We start from the raw sequence: 18132 nt of genomic DNA, 5'->3' as shown, positions 1-18132 counted from the left end.
TTTAACTTTGGATAGAGTCAGGCTAGCCCTTTGGTTTTTTTGGCAAACTAAACTGATGGCTAAAAATGCTTTCAAGCAACTCATTTAAAATATCAGCAAGCAAGTGAAAATGTATAAATGGTAAACTATCCCTTTATCCCACTAAAACTGGAGGTCATGGTCAGTCTGTTTAAAATCATTTGATGTTGGTGAAATGAATCATTGCTGTGACTGCACAGCACTGAAGGAACAAATCTGATACATTGTAACATCAAAACTAGTTGCGTTTGTATCACAATTGTAACCTCTGAAGTGAAAAATCAGCATTTGCCTCTCCCCTATTAGCACGACTGAGAGCAATGCAGCTGCTCTGCAGGAGGTTAAGCCACAATCACTAAAACATCACCATAACCATTTATTCTTGCTCCTAACTTGCTGCTAAACCACAGGTGTTGCTGCTCAGGGAAAAAAAAAAAGTATCCTGCTGTCTCTCTGTGTTAGCCCTGTGACAAGTGGGTGACCTGTCCAGGGTGTATCCTGTCTCTCACCCTATGACAGCTGGGTTACTCTCCAGCCCCCCCCCCCCAGAAGGATAAGAGGAAGAAAACGGATTGAATGATCTCAGATGTTTTTACACAGTTTTCTGCAGAACATCTCCTTTTTTTCCAAAAGTTGCAGCATCCTTCCTGTGTGCCATCTGGGTATTCCTACGCTTCCACATGAATGTACCGCAAAGATGTCAGCAGAGACAGACCTGCTTACACACTCGTACATCTCGCTCATCCACGACAGCCGAAGTGACACCACAGCACACGGCAGCAGCGATGACTTCACTTTTGGTGTGTTCTGCAGTGAGTAAGTATAAACTGCCTGTTCAACAGGTTACTGGGAAAAAAAATAAAAGATTTACCCTTTAAATTACAAAATGATCGTTGGTGAATTTTGACTTAAATTCATTGTAAAATCAGAAAACCTGAATATATTGCACAAGTGCTTTTAAGGAGCACAGAAAATGAAAATGTGGGGGTGGCGTGGCTCTAAATCAGCATCAATGCACATCAGAAAATGTTATCATTTCTTCTAAACATTTTTGTTTCTATCTTGTTTGACTCGCACCACAGTTCATGCCGTCCATCATTCATTTATTTGACTCAGACAGTCTCGATCACACATTTTCTCTGCTTCGGCTCAAGGTTACTGGCCATAGAATGAGCATTTAATGTTCAAGCCAGAGACCAACAAAGCTGTTTTCTTCACTGACAATGGCTGCGTGGAAAATTAATTAACGATCTGTACTTTGTGAAAATCTTAACTCATTCCTAATTAGCTCCTCTCCTTGAAAACATCAAGCCAGTTAATTATGTCTGAGGGAAAATAGACCATTTCTGGTGTCACTTATTTATTAGTAATCTTCAGTGCCGTGAGAGAGCAAGCGGCTGGAGCAGACAAAGTAAGACGAGAATGAAAGGGAGTCTGTGTCACAGCAGGGTTAATGAAACACTAGCCCGGGGAGATAAATAAAAAGTGAATGATTTACACACAAAAAAAAAAATGTCCAGAAACACACAAATACACACATGCAAACACAAAAAGTGTTTATACTTAAGGACACAAACTCACACGCTGTAATTGTCCTGCCACTTGATTGCAACACAGACACTGGAGACCTTTCCTTGAATTCTTTTTCTTCAACTTAGAGCAACTTTGGACTAGCATAACTAGTCACTAAGCCACCACTGTTCAAAGTTGGCTTTATATATTATATATATACATACATACACACACACAGATCTGCAGGGACAGACCTGAACCTCTACTGTCTGACAGGTCAGGAGAGCCCGTCCTCTCTTTTGAGAGGCAAATGATGGCATAATGTTGAGTCCCACTGCTGCATGGATGACAGGGCACCGTAGTTAGGAAGCATACTTTATAGCATACCTAGTTTGGGGTCTTATCTAATTATGTTAAAAAAACATTTTGTCCAATTACCTACACTTACTTTTTGAAATCAAAGTTGTTTACTACCTTGTCAGACTGAGCTTCTTGACAATACTTAAAAAAAAAAAAAAAAAGTTTTTCCTTGCGAGGAGAAGTATTCACATTCAAAGAATTATCAATTTTTACAATTAATATAATCTGGTCTTGAACACTGGAAGCGTAAACTTTATTGTCACCATTTTGCTATCCAGGAGCTGCTTTAATGAGTAACACTGAATCACAAATTCACTTATAGAAATGAGTAAACTCAAGTATCAAATTCTTGTCAAGAATGAACAAGAATAAAATTTGTTCCTGAAGTATTGTGGCAACATGAGATTTATCACCGGAGTGAGAGCTTTGATTTGAAAATCTGTTGACAAAGACAATAAAATCCACAGAAGAAGCACTCATTACTGAAAACCTTTAAGCAAAAGGCATCAACGCTTGAAATCTGGCCATCATCACCTTTAGGGTTTTGTTTTTGTAAAGCACTGCACCGCGCCCAGCAGGGAGCCAAATGTGGTGGTGAAGATTGTGTTGGTGAGACCACAAAGTCCTGCACACAATGGCTGCTTCCCAAGAATGTTCTCCATCAGATACGTCAGGAAGCTACAGCAGAACTCTGGTCCTGACCGTCAGCCCGACTGTGGAGACTAATTCAGGCATTCTCCATGTGCCATCTTCAGGCTTGGAAACTCTAGACTCTTTGACTGAAATCTGCTGTTTGGTCATAGCTGGAAAACAACTCTCGCCACCAGTGATGACGCTCGACGTGAAGAATGGGCCAGCTTGGCATAGAAGTTGACTTTTGGTCTCGCAAAGTTTGAGGTCTGTGGTAAAATGGCAAACGTGCACATGCAGGTGGTCTGAATGGGACTACCTGGGACATAGCAGGAGTGATGAAAGAAATGCGAGGCTTGAGACAACCTTGAAGGGTTAGCAGAATGAAATCATTGGAGAAAAAAGGTAACACTAGTCTGCCCACAGTGCCAATAGATAGATGAATAATTTTTCATCTGAACTACAAATCTGACAGATGTGACAGGTCAAACTAGGGGCTGATTTCTGGTCTCTTTATAAAAGCGATAGTAAAATACTGTTAAATATGAAAAACAGCATAATTCTAACACTTCCAGACTCTGAGCTTTGTTTGTATCCCCGGGAGCTGACTCTACCTCTTCATCTTTCTCTCCCGCCTCTTCCATCACAATCTCTCCCTCAGTTGTTATCTCTCTCTCGTTCTTCTTCATTCTTCTCCGTCTTCCCATCCTCAACCCCCCCACCCCACCCCCCGACTTTTTCCTTCAACTCAAAGCTGTCAGGATGTTGCCTCCTTGGGTATGAGGCTGAATGGGGGGATTTGGCACCATTTCCCCTCTCCATGCTCGCTTCAGCCGTTTTTAAGAGCACATGCTTATGCACCAAATCTCTGCACTTTGTGTTTCTCCACGTCAAGGCACAAGCTCAGCCCTAGATTGATGCGGCCTGGCAGCCCCCTGTGTACTTGCTCTAAGGGAAGAAGGGGGACGACGGAGAGAACAGAAGAAAAGAGAGAGAAATCTAGAGTGAAGAGGAAATGATTTTCTGATTTTCTACACAGGCTTTGTGGTCCTGGAAGGCTGTTTAAATGTGTGTGTTTTTTTTAAGTCCATTGGTGAGAACAAGAAGAGAAGAGATTGTGCTATCCAATGCCTGAGGGCTATGCTGAGCCTATATATTTAAGCCCCCCCCAATGTTCCTTGCTTAACAATAACGCCTACTAGTTTTAATTCTGTCATTTTTCTTACTAAATAATCCACTTCCATTTTCTGTGTCACAGCTGGAGAAATAAATCTAATCTTATCGCATAGCAGACTGAGTGTGAGGTTTGACAGTTAAGAGTTTTCTTTTTTCGTCAGCACTGCCATGTGTGAGAAAGAACAATAGAGACAGAAGTGTTTGAGAGCGTGTGCAGTTTGCAGAGGGACAGGTGGGCTAAGAGGACGAGCGCGAGAGCCCTGACAATATGCCAAAGACAGACACGGGCTCAGAAGAAGAAAGCCAAATAAAACCAGCAGAGAAGTCTGAGGAAAAGAGCAGCACTGCTTGATCTTTCCCAGCCAGCTGGCCCATAGGCACGCCAGTTGTGGTGAACTTCCTAAATATCGTACAACTCAGCAGCCTCCGTAAGCCAGCATGCAGCCTACGCCCACGCACCATCATTACCAGAGAACAACACTCTACCTTTTTATAGAAGCTATTTGAATCAGATTCCAATAATGACTAAATCTACGGCCATGCAGATGTGTAGTTAATCCTGAGGTCACGAAGCTTTGCCACAGGCATGTAGCACAGCTACCTCTGAAAATGTTCTTTCATCATTTATAAATATATATATTTATTTGGTATGAATTTATTCCATAATTTGTTGTCTACAGAACATGACGCCACACAGAACAAAGAAGTCTTTTCACACCTTGATGTGTGACTATGGGCCCTTTCACACTTAGATCAAAGGAAAAGAAATTGCTGCTTTCCAGGTTTTAGCCTGGCTCTTTATGAACAAACCCAAAGCAGGAGGCGTAAAGTTACACAAACTGGTGAAGTGACTCACTGATTAGAAACTTTTGGTACTTTTATCCTCCACTGATACCACTGCATGGACCCTTAAGAGTCACCTCACAAACTGACTAAATCAGGTTGTTTGTTTTTTTAAAACTTTACTCGAATGCCTTCATATAACACCTCCAAAGACTGTGCTTACAGAGTGCTTTGACAGGCAAGCTAAATCAAAAATATTCAAAGTAAACTGACATAGAAAACCAAAAATATGAGTCAAACAGAAAAATTAGGAATATACAAAGGGGAAAGACTGCAGAGTTCAACTGCACCAAACCAAACAGGTTGGATGTTTGAGAATATATTGAATATTTGAGAGTTGGAATTACTGCAATGGAAGCTATCCAGGGAAGTATACATTTTCCTGCATTTACTATCAATGTAAGAATACTTTTGGCAACTAATAAATGTTTGGAGGACTTGAAAAGTAGAGGAAAACCTTAACTTTGGATAACAAGAAAAAGCTGAATGTGAAACACACTTTACTTCAGAAAGAGTGCTCCCGTCTCAACACGCATCTGTGGTCATGTACAGGACCAAGATGTCTGCAAAACGTTGATAGAGAATTTGTTCCCAATAACAGCAGCACGGAGAGTTCTGGACAACAGTAGTCAACGTTGACCAACTACCTAACACGTGCGCTATGTTTGAAAATTACTCAATTTACTTACAGTGGTTATTAATATGAAAAACATTTACTGCTCTAAGTAGGGCACAGGGTTTACAAAATCAAACAGTAACTGCCCATCAACCACACAGTAGACACCCATGCTTCCACCTTCCACTGCAGTAATGGTGACCATGAAGGGAAGCATGAACAGCTCTCTGGAATTATCTATATACAATATAAAATACACTTACAGCATGAGTGCATGATCATTTGAATTAAAAATGCATCATAGCTGCTTGTCTTTCTCTTGTGTCCATCAAGTGTTTTTGCACTGGGTAAATATGAGAGCTTGGGTTCCATTCTTAGCAATAATGGGTGCCACCTTTAACCCGTGTCCTTGGTTTCTTTTACACACATTTATTGCTCACTATAAGTCTTCCTGGAAAGCATGGAAGCTGGAGCTTAATTCTGAAAAAAAAAACGGGGGGGGGGTCCTACATTTGCTTAATCTAAATCATACTGCAAGCTACGCACGGGATATTATTACTGTGCTCACATTTCAATTCTTCATGTAATCTCAACATGCAGTGAGGCACGCCGTTTTTATTTTTTAATGCCTGCCGTGGCAACCCCAACACCTTTTACTACAACCTCCCACCCCCACCCTCAAGTCCTTCTTTTCAAACTGTGGGAACACACTGGCACACAGATGGTTAAGCCCATCCTTGTGATGAGTGGGAAGGGTGTGTGTGGTGGGGGGTTGCTGCAGATGGCACAGAGGGCATCGCCAATCAGCCTACACACACACACACACACACACACACACACACACACCTACACAGGGAAATGAAAGGGAGAAGAAGAAAAGGTAAAGACATATGGGGAAGAGTTAGAAAGATAGACATGCATGTATAGATGAAGGTGAGTGTGAGCCTGTGTCCCCAGGCACACTGTGTGCTGTGTACGTGTGATGGCTGCCGTTAATGTAGCGTGGCACACAAAGCCCTGGCATCTCGCTGGCACCTCTGCCCACGCCGTGCCACACTGAGAGGCACGGCGAGGCCTGCCAGAGGGGCTGGCAAGGCCGTGTATGTCTCTGACTTTGTGCGTGCTGTGTTCATTTCCTTGTTGATTGGTTTGGTGTACCTTTTATCTAAATATGTGTAACAAAGTACAATATGTATATACCATTCTGCTTTTGAAGGTGTGTGTCTAAGTATGCATACATTGTGACCCAGCCAAATACCACACACAAACACCAGTGAACACACCGGTACCCCTCTCATTAGGAAGACCCTACCCTGTGTCTCTAATGGCTAACCCTTTGATATGCAATGACGACTAATTCCCTCCTGTGTTCCACTCTCTGCAGACAGAACAGTCATTAGACCATGGACATGAACACACACACACACACACACACACACACACACACACACACACGCACGCACGCAGAGAGTTGCGTCTGAGTGGGAATCTAATCATTTAACCCATCCAGAGGTTCTGATTCTCATCTGTCTTCACCTTATCTTCTGAATTGTCTACCGGGGGACTCGCTCCCCTCACTTGTAATGTAAATAGAACAATATTTACATAAAAACATTTGAATTTATCATTAAAAACAGCTCTTCTTGATGTGGAATGCTTCTCTCTGCTCTTTAAGGCAATAAGGTGAAGCCTAATTTGCTCGCTGGACTGTTTGTCTTGTATGCATAAGTTATTTTGCCATCAATCTCACACTGTAATGAGGAGGCAAAATCCAAACATTTAAATGTATCGACTTTCTAAAATAAAGTAGGCATTCTACACAGCAATGCAAACACCTACGTTTTTTGAACAAAGCTATTTGTAGCATTAAACCCCTCTCTTTTGTCACATCCTGAACTTAAGGGTATAGTTAGCAAACATTTATTTACTTCTCCATTTCTCTCGATCTTTGGCTCGTGACCGTTTATGACTCGGTGACACAGGAGTAAAAATAGGACAGCATCCTCCTTGCGACCAGAAAAACTCAGTTACTGCCCAATGATTGCAGTGATTGCACCAAGGAGTGCGACTCATCTGCTCTGTGTCTCTTTGCAAATCAAATCCACTGGTTGCCAACTGGTTGTATTCTGGTCACACTCTGGTGTAAAAGCAAGGTTGCTATTTTGCATTTAAATCTGTGTCCTTCAGCAACTACATCACTATATGTTGAGGGGTTTCTGTCTCAAATCTATGAGATTCTGAACATGAATTTCTGTGTATGCAGATGGTAACAGATTTGCAGTTTTTGAGAGCTTATCATAGTGATAGCAGACCAACTGCGTTAATGCCGTTTTATCACCATCTCAATGCTTTGAAGACTGCAACCGACTGCAAGTGGCCACAGACTTCAAAGGTGATGAGACTGCAATTTCATCGCAGAGGGCCGCGATCATTTTGATCTTGCCAGCTGCTGATTTCCCCCATGTCAATCCCTAGCATTAGCAAAGCAGTCCCTTCATGGAAACCCCTGACATGTTTATTTTGCATTAGTTAAGTCACTTTGTGTAACCCGAGGCTACCTCCTCACACCTGAAGACCACCTGTGTGTGCCAGTCCAAAAAGGAAGCAGTGTTGGTGGTTTAAGTTATAGAAAATAGAGAGAACGAGCAGCGATGACGAAGTGATGGTCAGTGATTTCTTTGTTTGAGCTGACAGAGCTGTGACAACAGGTAACATTTGAGTACAAGGTGATCGTGGCGGCAAAAATGGAAGATTTGAGTTATCAGTAAGTAAACCTGAGTGTGATTGTTTTAATAATCCTCCATTTCTACTCGTCCAGAATAAAACACAATTTCAAACGAAAATGGGGTCCAAAAGTCTCCATTTCAGGAGTCCTAAAATGCCAGAGCAAAGTGAACGCAGCCAAAGAAGAGGTCATGCGTCATCTATGGGTGTGGTGCATATTTATTCCAATTTGCATGTGAGAAGATATAACACCGATTCACTGAATTCATTTATGCTTTACATGTGCAAAAACGTCAACATCAGTTGACTCTAATGAGCTCATGTAATTCAACTTTAACACTCAAGTATTGTACTTCCATAGTACAATACTTGTACTATGGAAGTAGTACAAGTTGAAGGGATTAAAATAGAAGTAGCAGAGGCCAAAACATCCTTCTGCTCAGTATGGATCGAGTGCCGGAGACACTGGATCCCACATACTTCTACAAACAAACTAAAGTCCTCTCCTTCCTTTCTCTTATATTTGCCCTTCTTTACCTATTACTATGTTCACCTCATCATTACCTACTCATTTATTTTTTCCTCTCAGCTTCCTCACACTCTCTCTCGCTCACTCTGCCATGTCTTGTTTTTCTTCTTTTTTTTTTTTAACATCTACAATCCTCACTTAACCATAACCATCACCCTGATCTCTTTGCCCTCTCTCTATTTTTTCTCTTTTGTTTAATCCTTCTTAATCCTGCCCTCTTCTCAACTCCTTTCCTTTTCCCTCCCTCCCTCCCACCCCTACTCACCCCAGCCCTGTTATCACTCTATTACCGTGTCCTCAGTTCATTCTGTAGCTATTAACGTGGTGAACAGCTTCACCCTTCCAGCCAGCTAATACAGGTTACACACGCTCAAGCTCAGCTGGCTGTACTGGCACACTACCCTGCTCACTTCTGCCATCGCTCAGCCCGGTATCATAAACCCTTCCTAATCAGCCTCAGTGACACATCAAGTGTGTCATTGATTTTTAATTAAGAAACTGAATTTGAATAACAGATTACATTTTAGAGAACTGCTGAATAAATGGCATTCAAACTATACTATCAGGAAGTTGTGGTACAACTGAAGGAGAGTCTCTGTGTTGAATAGTGACACTGAGTCAGAGAAGGGGCTGCTTTTAGCAGAGGACAAGGAAAGATTTTGATACTGACAACAGGCTTGGAAACGTGACTATTAAAGTCTGACACTAGCGACGGTTGCCACAGTTACCACATCGCTACTGCGTCAGTAGGTGAGGGTGAGAAGCCGAGGCTCCGGTCAACTGTGGAACGCCGCTCTGTGACGGATCGGGCTTGAACTGATTCTCGACAAAAGGTGATAACAGGATTTACCCAATGCTGAGGCGGGGCCAGAAAAGGAGAGGAAGTCATTTAGTGGCATCTGATTGGCCATCCTCTGTTCCTTGGCTGTCACTGATTGCTCGGTTTGTACTCAGAAGCTGACGTCGCCTCAAAATGACAAACACGATTTATGTTGTGTGGTTTCTTTTTGGCAGAATTTATTTATTTATTTTTTAATATAAACCTCGATCATTAAGACAGAGAAAAGTATCTATACTCCAGACAAAAATCTCTTTGTTTACCCTATTGGCTTTAGTTCAATCAAATCACTTCAACTTTATTTATATCCCACCAATATACAACAACACTTACCTCAAAGTGCTTTATATTGCAAAGTTATAACACTACAATATTTCAGAGATAACTCCAAAAATCAGTCAAGTCCCTCTGAGCAGCATTTGGCAAAAGTGGAAAAGAGGAACTCCTTTTAAACAGGAAGAAACATGCAGCAAAACGAGGGAGAGGGAGAGGCAGCCATCTGCTACAACTAGTTGGAGGTTTGGGGGGAAAGAAGAGAAGACGGGAGAGCAGAGACAGAACAAACTATGGAAGAAAGCAGACAAAAGTCAGTGACATGCAATAGTGGAATGGGGGAGTGAAAAGAGGTGAGTGCTCCGTGTGGCACCCGATCCAGCTCTGACTATAAGATTTAGCAAAAAGCAAAGTTTTAAACCTAATCTTAAAAATAGACAGGGTCCATCCATGGTCATGGGAGCGCTGAAGGCTATCCCAGATGTGATAAGGCCAGAAGCAAGCTACACCCTGGACTGGTCACCACAGGGCTAACAGAGAGGGTGTCTGCCCCCAAAGCTCCCAGAATCCAAGAACTGGGAGCTGGTTCCACTGGAGAGGGGGCCTGATAGCTGAAGGCTCTGCCTCCCTTGTACTACTTTTGGGACCACAAGTAAACCTGAACTCTGAGTGGGGGGTGCTCTATTGGGATTATGCGATATTCTGAGGTCTTTAAGCACTTTTTATTCTTCTGGATGGAAGCTTTAAAGCAACGTCAAAAGAAAACAACACAGACAACTTTCACTTGTGGCCATCAAAGTGTGAGTTGCCTAGTGTCGACTCATTTGCTAAATTTTGAATTGAAATGATCAGTTTGGTCCTTTAATTTAGCAGTCCACTGAGATCTGACAACAAAAGCGTAATCTGATGTGAATGCAAATACTCCTCCAATGTGTAACAATGTGTTACATGAGCGATAGTTTTCTCTCTTTTTCTGGACTGTTTGAATGCAACAGTTTCTTTCTCTTATCTTCTTCTATAATGAGTGAGAAATAAAGTACATTTTCCAGCAGTACAGCAGTGAGCATAGACCGAACCAATCAGCCATCAGAGAGGCTAAATGACATCATTTTACTGTTAACATCCTCTCTAAGTGATCCTTTAGTGAATTAAGATAAAATCAAGGCAAATCTGTTGTATTTAATGTATATGATTAGCTATCATTTGTCTCCTTGACATCACATACCAATATTTATCAACACAGCGCAGTGTTAGATGCAGGTCAAGTTCACCAATCCAACCTAATCAGGAAAAAATTAATATACATGTTCGAAATGTGACTTGTTAGGCATCATACAAAGAAGACCCATTATAGCTGACTGAAATATTTAAATCTTGAATTTAGAAATATCAGGCTGATGGCCACTGTCTGCTTTCCCATTGAGAAACCATGTCCCTCGTTCATTCTGCAGTTGGCCTTTAGGCTAAATCAGCCTGATCCATTACTGCGGGAATATCCAGTAGAGACAGAGAGGATACCGCTCAGTAAGCACCGACACAATAGCTGGTTAATACTATTGTTCATGACACAGCGGTGTTTGGCACTGAGGCAGCATGTGTTTCTGTGTCATGTGTTCATGTATGTACATACACTAGTTTATGTCAACACGTGTGTATACATGCATGTATCTGCATGTGTGTCTCCACAACACCGGGCTGCAGTTAAGTGAGTAAATGCATTAAAGGGGCTGTTGCGGAGCCCTGCTCGCTCATTGCCCGAGATAATGAGGATGTTTTCTGTCTTCAGTTCAATCAGCACTCCCAGCTCTGTGAGACGGGAGAGCCTAGCAGATGCACGGCACGTAGCAGATGTGTGCTATTGGAGTGACATCTGAAAGTAAAACTCTAGAGCCTTTTTACGACATTGTGTGCTGCTGTTTAGATGCCCGCGATTTCCTGGCACCGAGCGATGGTGACAACAGCAACTCGGGGAACAAGCAAAGGCGCAAAAGAAAGAGGAGAGAGAAAAGGAAAAAGGCAAGGAGAAAAAGGGAGGAAATCTTTGGCAAGGGCCTCGTCTTTGAAGTGATTTGGAGAGAGATGACATACAAAATTAGAGAGTAGCATTTCGCCCTCTCCACTTTGACTACACATTAAACGCAACAGGGAGAAATTTTTCCCCACAAAGATAAATGGCGCAGGGGCGCACCGCGGTCCCTAAACAACACAGATTACCTTGTCTGCTCGCTTTCAGAATCTGTTAGGATTTCAAGCCGTTTGATTAAAGTTTTGTTGGGTTTGTTTCTGATTCAGGTACATATAACTTTCCAACTATTCAGTTCCAACTTTTCAAAAGCCAACTGGAAAAAAAAAAAAAAAAATTACTCTTTTTCTCCTCAATCATCTCTCAGCCAATCAAAAACACATCCTTGGCCAAAAACACTTAAGAGGGAAAAATATATACAAAGCATTTGTTGCGTACAAAAGGCAAGAAATCAGAAAGAATAAATGGCGAGGATTTATAGAGGGACTTCTTTCATTGTATGCTATAGAAAAAGGAGAATGTTTAATTGGACCAACAGTGTTTCTCTGGCTCCAAATAACATGGTAAGAAGCTGCTATGTTCAGATCATATATTTGTGTCCATCCATATATGGCAGCGTATTCGAGCCATACGGTTTCCCTATTCTTTAAGAACAAACAACTGCTATTTACTATTCATTGTGGTATAAATTTCACAAGGGTCAAATCGACAGGACAACTTCAGCAATAATTACTTAGAAACAAGATGCTTTAGTAGGCTGTTTCTTACCACACCACGCAACACTTGCCTCTGTTTAGAGTTATTAAAAACAGTGAAAATTGCATGAAAACAGAATATGCAAATAATGACTGCAGCGCTAATAAAATGAGAGAACACAGGAGATTTAAATAAGCATCTGGAGTCGAGCAGAAGCAGGTATACAATGCGTGAGTCAGACAGAACAATCCTATTCTGCTGCGAGGAACGGCGAGGTACCACAATTTATTTTGTCAATGAAGCAAAGAGTAAACTTTTCAAAGCACTGCAAAAGTGTTTTTACCCGAGTTCCAAAAAAAGGAGACAAAATGTATTCAAAAATATATTCACCATAAAGATAAAGATCCAAGAGACTGAGCTAATTCAGACTGTGTGTAGGTGAATGTTAAACAGATTAGTGGGCACACTTGGTGAACACATAAGAGCGTTCTTCATTCACACAAGCACATACACACATATTTATTTGTGCCTTTGAGACCGATGCATTGTGTGAACATATATTGTATAGTGCGAGGCCGATCTAGAGGGAGTTTTATTGTTGTGCCCACGGGAGCAGATGTCACTGGCACTAACTCAATACTTTCTCTCATTCTGTCTCTGTTTGCTCTCATGCTGCGCTGCTCTCTCCCTCTCTCCCTCCATCTCTGAGTGTGTTTTTCTATCCATCTCCCTTTTTTTTTTTTGCTTGGACCAGATGGAGAGATGCTCTGCTCCAAACCTTTCTCACTCAGGATCACAATGCTCTCAGTCATGTGATCCTGCCTGCTATTTCCTGCCTCTCTCTGTGTCTCTTTCTCTTTCTGTCCATAAGCGCTCGTTCTTCTCCTTCTTTCTCAGTATCCTCTCCCCTCTGACAAAGGCTGACAAAGGCCTTTCATTTCTCCTAGCTTGCTTGTCCTCTGTGTGTTTGTACTGTACCAAACTAGCCTCCCTCTCTCATTGTATTCCCCCTCTCTCTTTGGAAAGAAGGTGTCTAGGGGCTGCGGGGCCCCTGCTCTGAGACAAGGGGCCTGCCTTGGCTCAGTGAGGGAGGTGGCAGGGGTGGAAAGGGGTCGGTGTGGTGAGTGAGAGAACGAGGGGAAGAAGAAAGAGCAAAAGCGACAGAGTATATTATTTCATTAAGTGCTTTGGAGCTCGGCAAGGATTGGGGAGTAAAACCTTGCAGCTCTGTGTGTGACAAGGGCGCGACCTCCCGCAACCTGGGAACTCAATCCACACATTGCACTGCTTTCATCTGATACTGGGGGTGTGTGAGAGCTCTCAGTCACTGGCGCTGGCTGGCTCGCTGAGGGTGCTAAGCTTTTTAGTCAGGGCCCGCTGAACGCAGCAAAGGTGGCAAGAATGACGGAGGGAAGGGACTGAGGAGGAGGTAGAGGAGGGAGGGAAGGTAAAGTGACTGGAGTGGGGAGGGTAGGTAAGAAGAGGATGGAGGGGTTTTGCCTGATCCTCGGTAGGACAGAATTGGGCATTGTCGCCAAGCAGAGTAGAGCCGAGCTAGCCCATTCTGTTGATCTGAGCAGGATCCCGGAGAAAACAAAACTGCATTGTTCCCCGCAGATGGAAGCCAGTGTCTCCTGGGTAACAGCATTAATCTCCCCTTTTCTCCTGCTTCCTCTCTTGTCGGGGCCATAATCGGTGGGCTCCTTTCAGCAGCCGAGCCAGCCTCAAAGCCCAGGCTCCTAACTAGCCTCCTAATTAGCTGCAATTACAATGAAGACAACATGATGAGATAATAGAAATTTGCAAAATAATGACATACCACGGGAAAATATTCCTCCTCCCCAAGCACCATTTTTTTCCCTCCGGGAGAGGCACAATGGAGAGCCGGGGCCCTTTTCTGAAAGCGGGGAGCTCAGAAAAAATGGTGGCGCATTATGTGGCATAGAACCCTATTGTCTGCCTTCTGGTTGCTTCAATCAACAGGCCATTGTCTGGCTGCTTAAATCAAAATGACTCAAATACGGGCTCCGTAATGATGCCCTCTCAGCACCGCATACTGAACACAGAGACAGATTGAGGGAGAGAGGAGAGGAGAGGAGAGGAGAGGAGAGGAGAGGAGAGGAGAGGAGAGGAGAGGAGAGGAGAGGAGAGGAGAGGAGAGGAGAGGAGAGGAGAGGAGAGGAGCTAATCATACAATGTAACACAGGGTAAAATAATTACAACAAAGTAAGAAAAAACACAATCATCAAATATCCAAAGTGTTGAAAATCAGGTTAAATCAAGAGGGAGCGAGGACACCAGTGATGGATGGCTGCTGCTGTTACACAGATGTTTTCATCTGGACGTGTTAGAGCACATTAAATATTTCTCAGAGTACAACAAGACAACTTCACGAAATCGAATGCAACTGCGAGTGAAGCTGCAGGAAAAAGGTGGAGAGAGGAGGAGGATGGATGGATGGAGGGAAGGAGGAGACTGAGGTAGACAGCAGGTGGTAGTCATGCACAGAGTAACATTTTTAGCAACTCCGATCAGTAACGAGGGACCGAGTTACTTTTTGATCATAGAGCGTCATTTGGAGGAAGAAAAACTGGAGCTATGTTTACCACATGCTCTTCTATATGTTTTGTGAAAAATCTGTTGGTCTGAGTATTGTCCATCCTGTTGTTTTGTTTCTTTTTTTTAAATAATAACATTACAGTGATTTTAAATTGTGTAAATTACACAAGTTAGGACTTTAAATGGAATATAGCAACAAATTTTCAGCAACCATCACTCCTGTGTTCCTGTAACCACTTTATCAAGCTAAAAGACTAACTGAGAGTTACAACAAGACTTCCTGATTGTGCTGGAGCAGCTTTTGCTGGTCAAAGAAGCAACAGTTTTTCCAGATTAATGTGTGCAATGCCATTATGGGTTTATCTATTATGGTAATAACTTTTTTCTGAAACTCCTCACAGTATTCAAGGTGTTAAATTCCCCCAAAACAACAGCATATGCTACTCCCTTTCAAAAACTGTGCTGTGTAATAAGAACAGAATGAAGAGTGAAAAGTGAAAAGTGAGAGGTCCTAGTGTACAAGAGACAAGTACAGTATTGTGCAAAGGTCTTGAGCCACCCCTCATTTCTTTATATTTTGCTTCCAATGAGCCGGACTTTCTTGTATTGTTTTTTTTCTCCCCCCAAAGATAGTTTAAAGTTTTCTTTGGACACTGGCTGTCTTTTAACCATTTTCAGTACAGTCCTTGTACCTAAATGTTTATAGTAGTATTTTTGCACCAACAAGGTGCTTCCCAAAGAGCTATTAGCTGAAAACCTGGAACATTTCGGCATGGTGTGCAGTGTGTCCTTAAAAATTTTGAGGAAACTGTACAAGTGGTGGATAACAGAAGAAGTGGCAGACATAAAAAAAAAAGACATCTACAGCAGATGAAAAGTATCTGGACGTCGTGTCCAGCAAAAACTCGACACAGGACCTGAGAGATGCATCTGGCCCTTCAGCTGATCCCTTCAGCTGATCCAGCTGTTGACTGAAGCCTCATCAGAAACGGTCTCATTACATTACAATGGATGTACTGAGCTGTCCTTCTGGAAAAAAAGTCATATTTTGACCTGACCAATAAAAGGAAAGAATTGAGACGGACAAAAGAACACAAACACTGGAGAGAGAGGATTTTTTTTTTTCAAAAAAAAAGGAAACTCAACAGAGTTTGCGATGTTAGAAAAGAATCAAGAATGATATCTGTGATACAGAACAAATGAAAAGATGTTTGGGACAACCTGTTTGATGCTGTATCTTGAGCACGGCAGAGAGCATGATGGTTTGGTAAACTGGGAGATCTGTGCAGGATAAAATGAAGTCTATTACAATGCCTGTACACGCAGCTTGACTGGAGCCAGTTTCCTCTTACAATATGATAACCAAACTATGTAGGCACTATATAGAGAAGTAGTAGTCACATGGTGTTCTGTATATAATGGTGTTCCCATCTTAACTAGTCACCAGACATCGACCCTTTCCGTGGTGTTGTGAGAACAGCTTGATTGTCAGAAGTTCCCATCAAACCCATCCAACTTGTTGGAGTTGCTTCAAAATCTGCCAGAATGCCGTGTGTCTGTGAGGCTGTGTCTGCTCTGAGGAGAGTGAAGTTGAAGGAAGTAAAACATGCATTTACTACACTTCCTGTTCACTTTAAAGTTGGCATTTTCTGGGTGATGCCAAACTTCTGAGCAGCAGCGCACATGATTCTGTTTCACACCACATACAAATGAATGTGAGGACTGAAGCTTGACATAAGCTGACTGATAGTCCATTAGCCAATCAAATCAGGCGACCCTTTCAGCAGTCAAAAAACAAAGCCAGGCAGAGGGTGGCTGATGGCTCACTGTTTCACTATCCACATTTCATTCGTGTCACTGCTGCTAAGTTTAAGGTTGGTGCAAGTCTGTGCATCAAATATTCTTTTCTTCTGAGGTATTATTTTTAGCAAATAATTAACACGAGCTCTCACCTGTCTTCAGGCTCGGAGTTCTTCATAGCACTTGACTTCTAGCAGGTTTGTGGCTCTGAAGCAGTCTGTCTGACACACAAACACACAGCAAGACTGACATATTGACAGACAGATAGGCAGAAAAACATGCAGACAGACAGAGAGACAACAGACATATGGACAGACAGACAGGCAGATGGACAGAAAAGCAAAGGTTAATATTCAGGAGAAGGACAGAGTGTGTGAATCTGCGCATGAATGTTTGGGTGTTGGGTGTGCGTGTGTGTAATGACAGCTGGAAGCTTGCGTTGTGAAGCTGAACACCTGAGACTGACACAAACACCAACACACTACGACAGTAGCAGATATTTATTTAGAAATAAATGTGATGTTAATTAATCCTGGACTCTTGCAGTTTTAATCCCTGTGGTATCGCATACTGCCATCACTACCTTTGCCCTCAGATAAACACACCCCATCATGAACACATCATTTTTACTTATTCAAAGGAAAAAAATAAGGATTCCTTCTGAAATTACAAACTTCAGTGACATTTGTAAAGTTTGCTTAAGTTTTATATCAGCCACTCATAGATCCAAAACTATTAATACTTTTATTTATTAAAATAGTTGAAATGCGTCTGCCTTGAATTTTTGTTAGTTACATTTTATTTCCGAGTTGTGTCCTGGATCCATTTACCTCCAAATCCACTTATTAAATCTGTGAGTTTATGTGCTTCAGAGTCTGGTTTAATTAGAAAATTTAACCCTGTGAAGTCAACAGAAAGTCATCACCGATAACGACTTGGACCTCACAACATTTTTACTTTGAAGGTGAACGTTCTGTTCCTGGTTTGCGTCTCACTACAGGCTGCCGCTGCAATCTGCTCGCAAGGACGCTTTTGGTACAGCAGCCTCTTTGTGACCTCTGCACTCCGCAACTTCCAGCAACCACTCACCGGCCGCTAAGGGAATATATATTTGGGGATGGCTGTAGCTCAGGAAGTGGACCGGGCCATCTAATCTGGAGGCTGGTGGTTCGATCCCTGGCTGTTCCAGTCTGCATGCCAAAGTATCCTTGGGCAAGATACTGAACTCTGAGTTCGTAGTGTGAATGTGTGTGTGTGAATGGGTGGATAAGACATGCTGCTTTGAGTGCTCATGTAGAGCAGAAAAGCACAGTGTAAGAACCAGCTCATTTACAATATTTTTCCTTAGCAACCAGTGGTTGCTGACCGGTTTCTAGGCCTGTGTTACTGAGGTCTAAAATTACAATGGCTACCCAGTTGAGAACTTGAGAACTCCTGGGTGAAGAACCATGGTTGAAACATTTTAACTATAATCTCATCAGCTGTGGTTGATCTGTATCTGATTCTTCCACCTTCATCATAAAATGTATCGGAAT

The 18132-nt window shown here is 42.4% G+C and overlaps 1 protein-coding gene across 1 annotated transcript in view; it reads right to left on the bottom strand.

Annotated features, from left to right (window-relative positions):
• The window catches only part of sox5 (SRY-box transcription factor 5), a 116056-nt gene extending 99271 nt beyond the window's left edge, over positions 1-16785 (bottom strand). The window contains exon 1 of the mRNA XM_030720612.1: positions 16750-16785. Within this exon, the coding sequence (XP_030576472.1) occupies positions 16750-16775 (26 nt within the window). The 5' untranslated portion in view covers positions 16776-16785. The remainder of the gene's footprint in view (positions 1-16749) is intronic.
• Positions 16786-18132: the final 1347 nt, after the last annotated feature.

This window comes from Archocentrus centrarchus, chromosome 23 (genome assembly GCF_007364275.1).
Source record: "Archocentrus centrarchus isolate MPI-CPG fArcCen1 chromosome 23, fArcCen1, whole genome shotgun sequence".
NCBI classification, from domain to species: Eukaryota; Metazoa; Chordata; class Actinopteri; order Cichliformes; family Cichlidae; genus Archocentrus; species Archocentrus centrarchus.
This window is presented reverse-complemented; position numbering and strand designations above follow the sequence as displayed.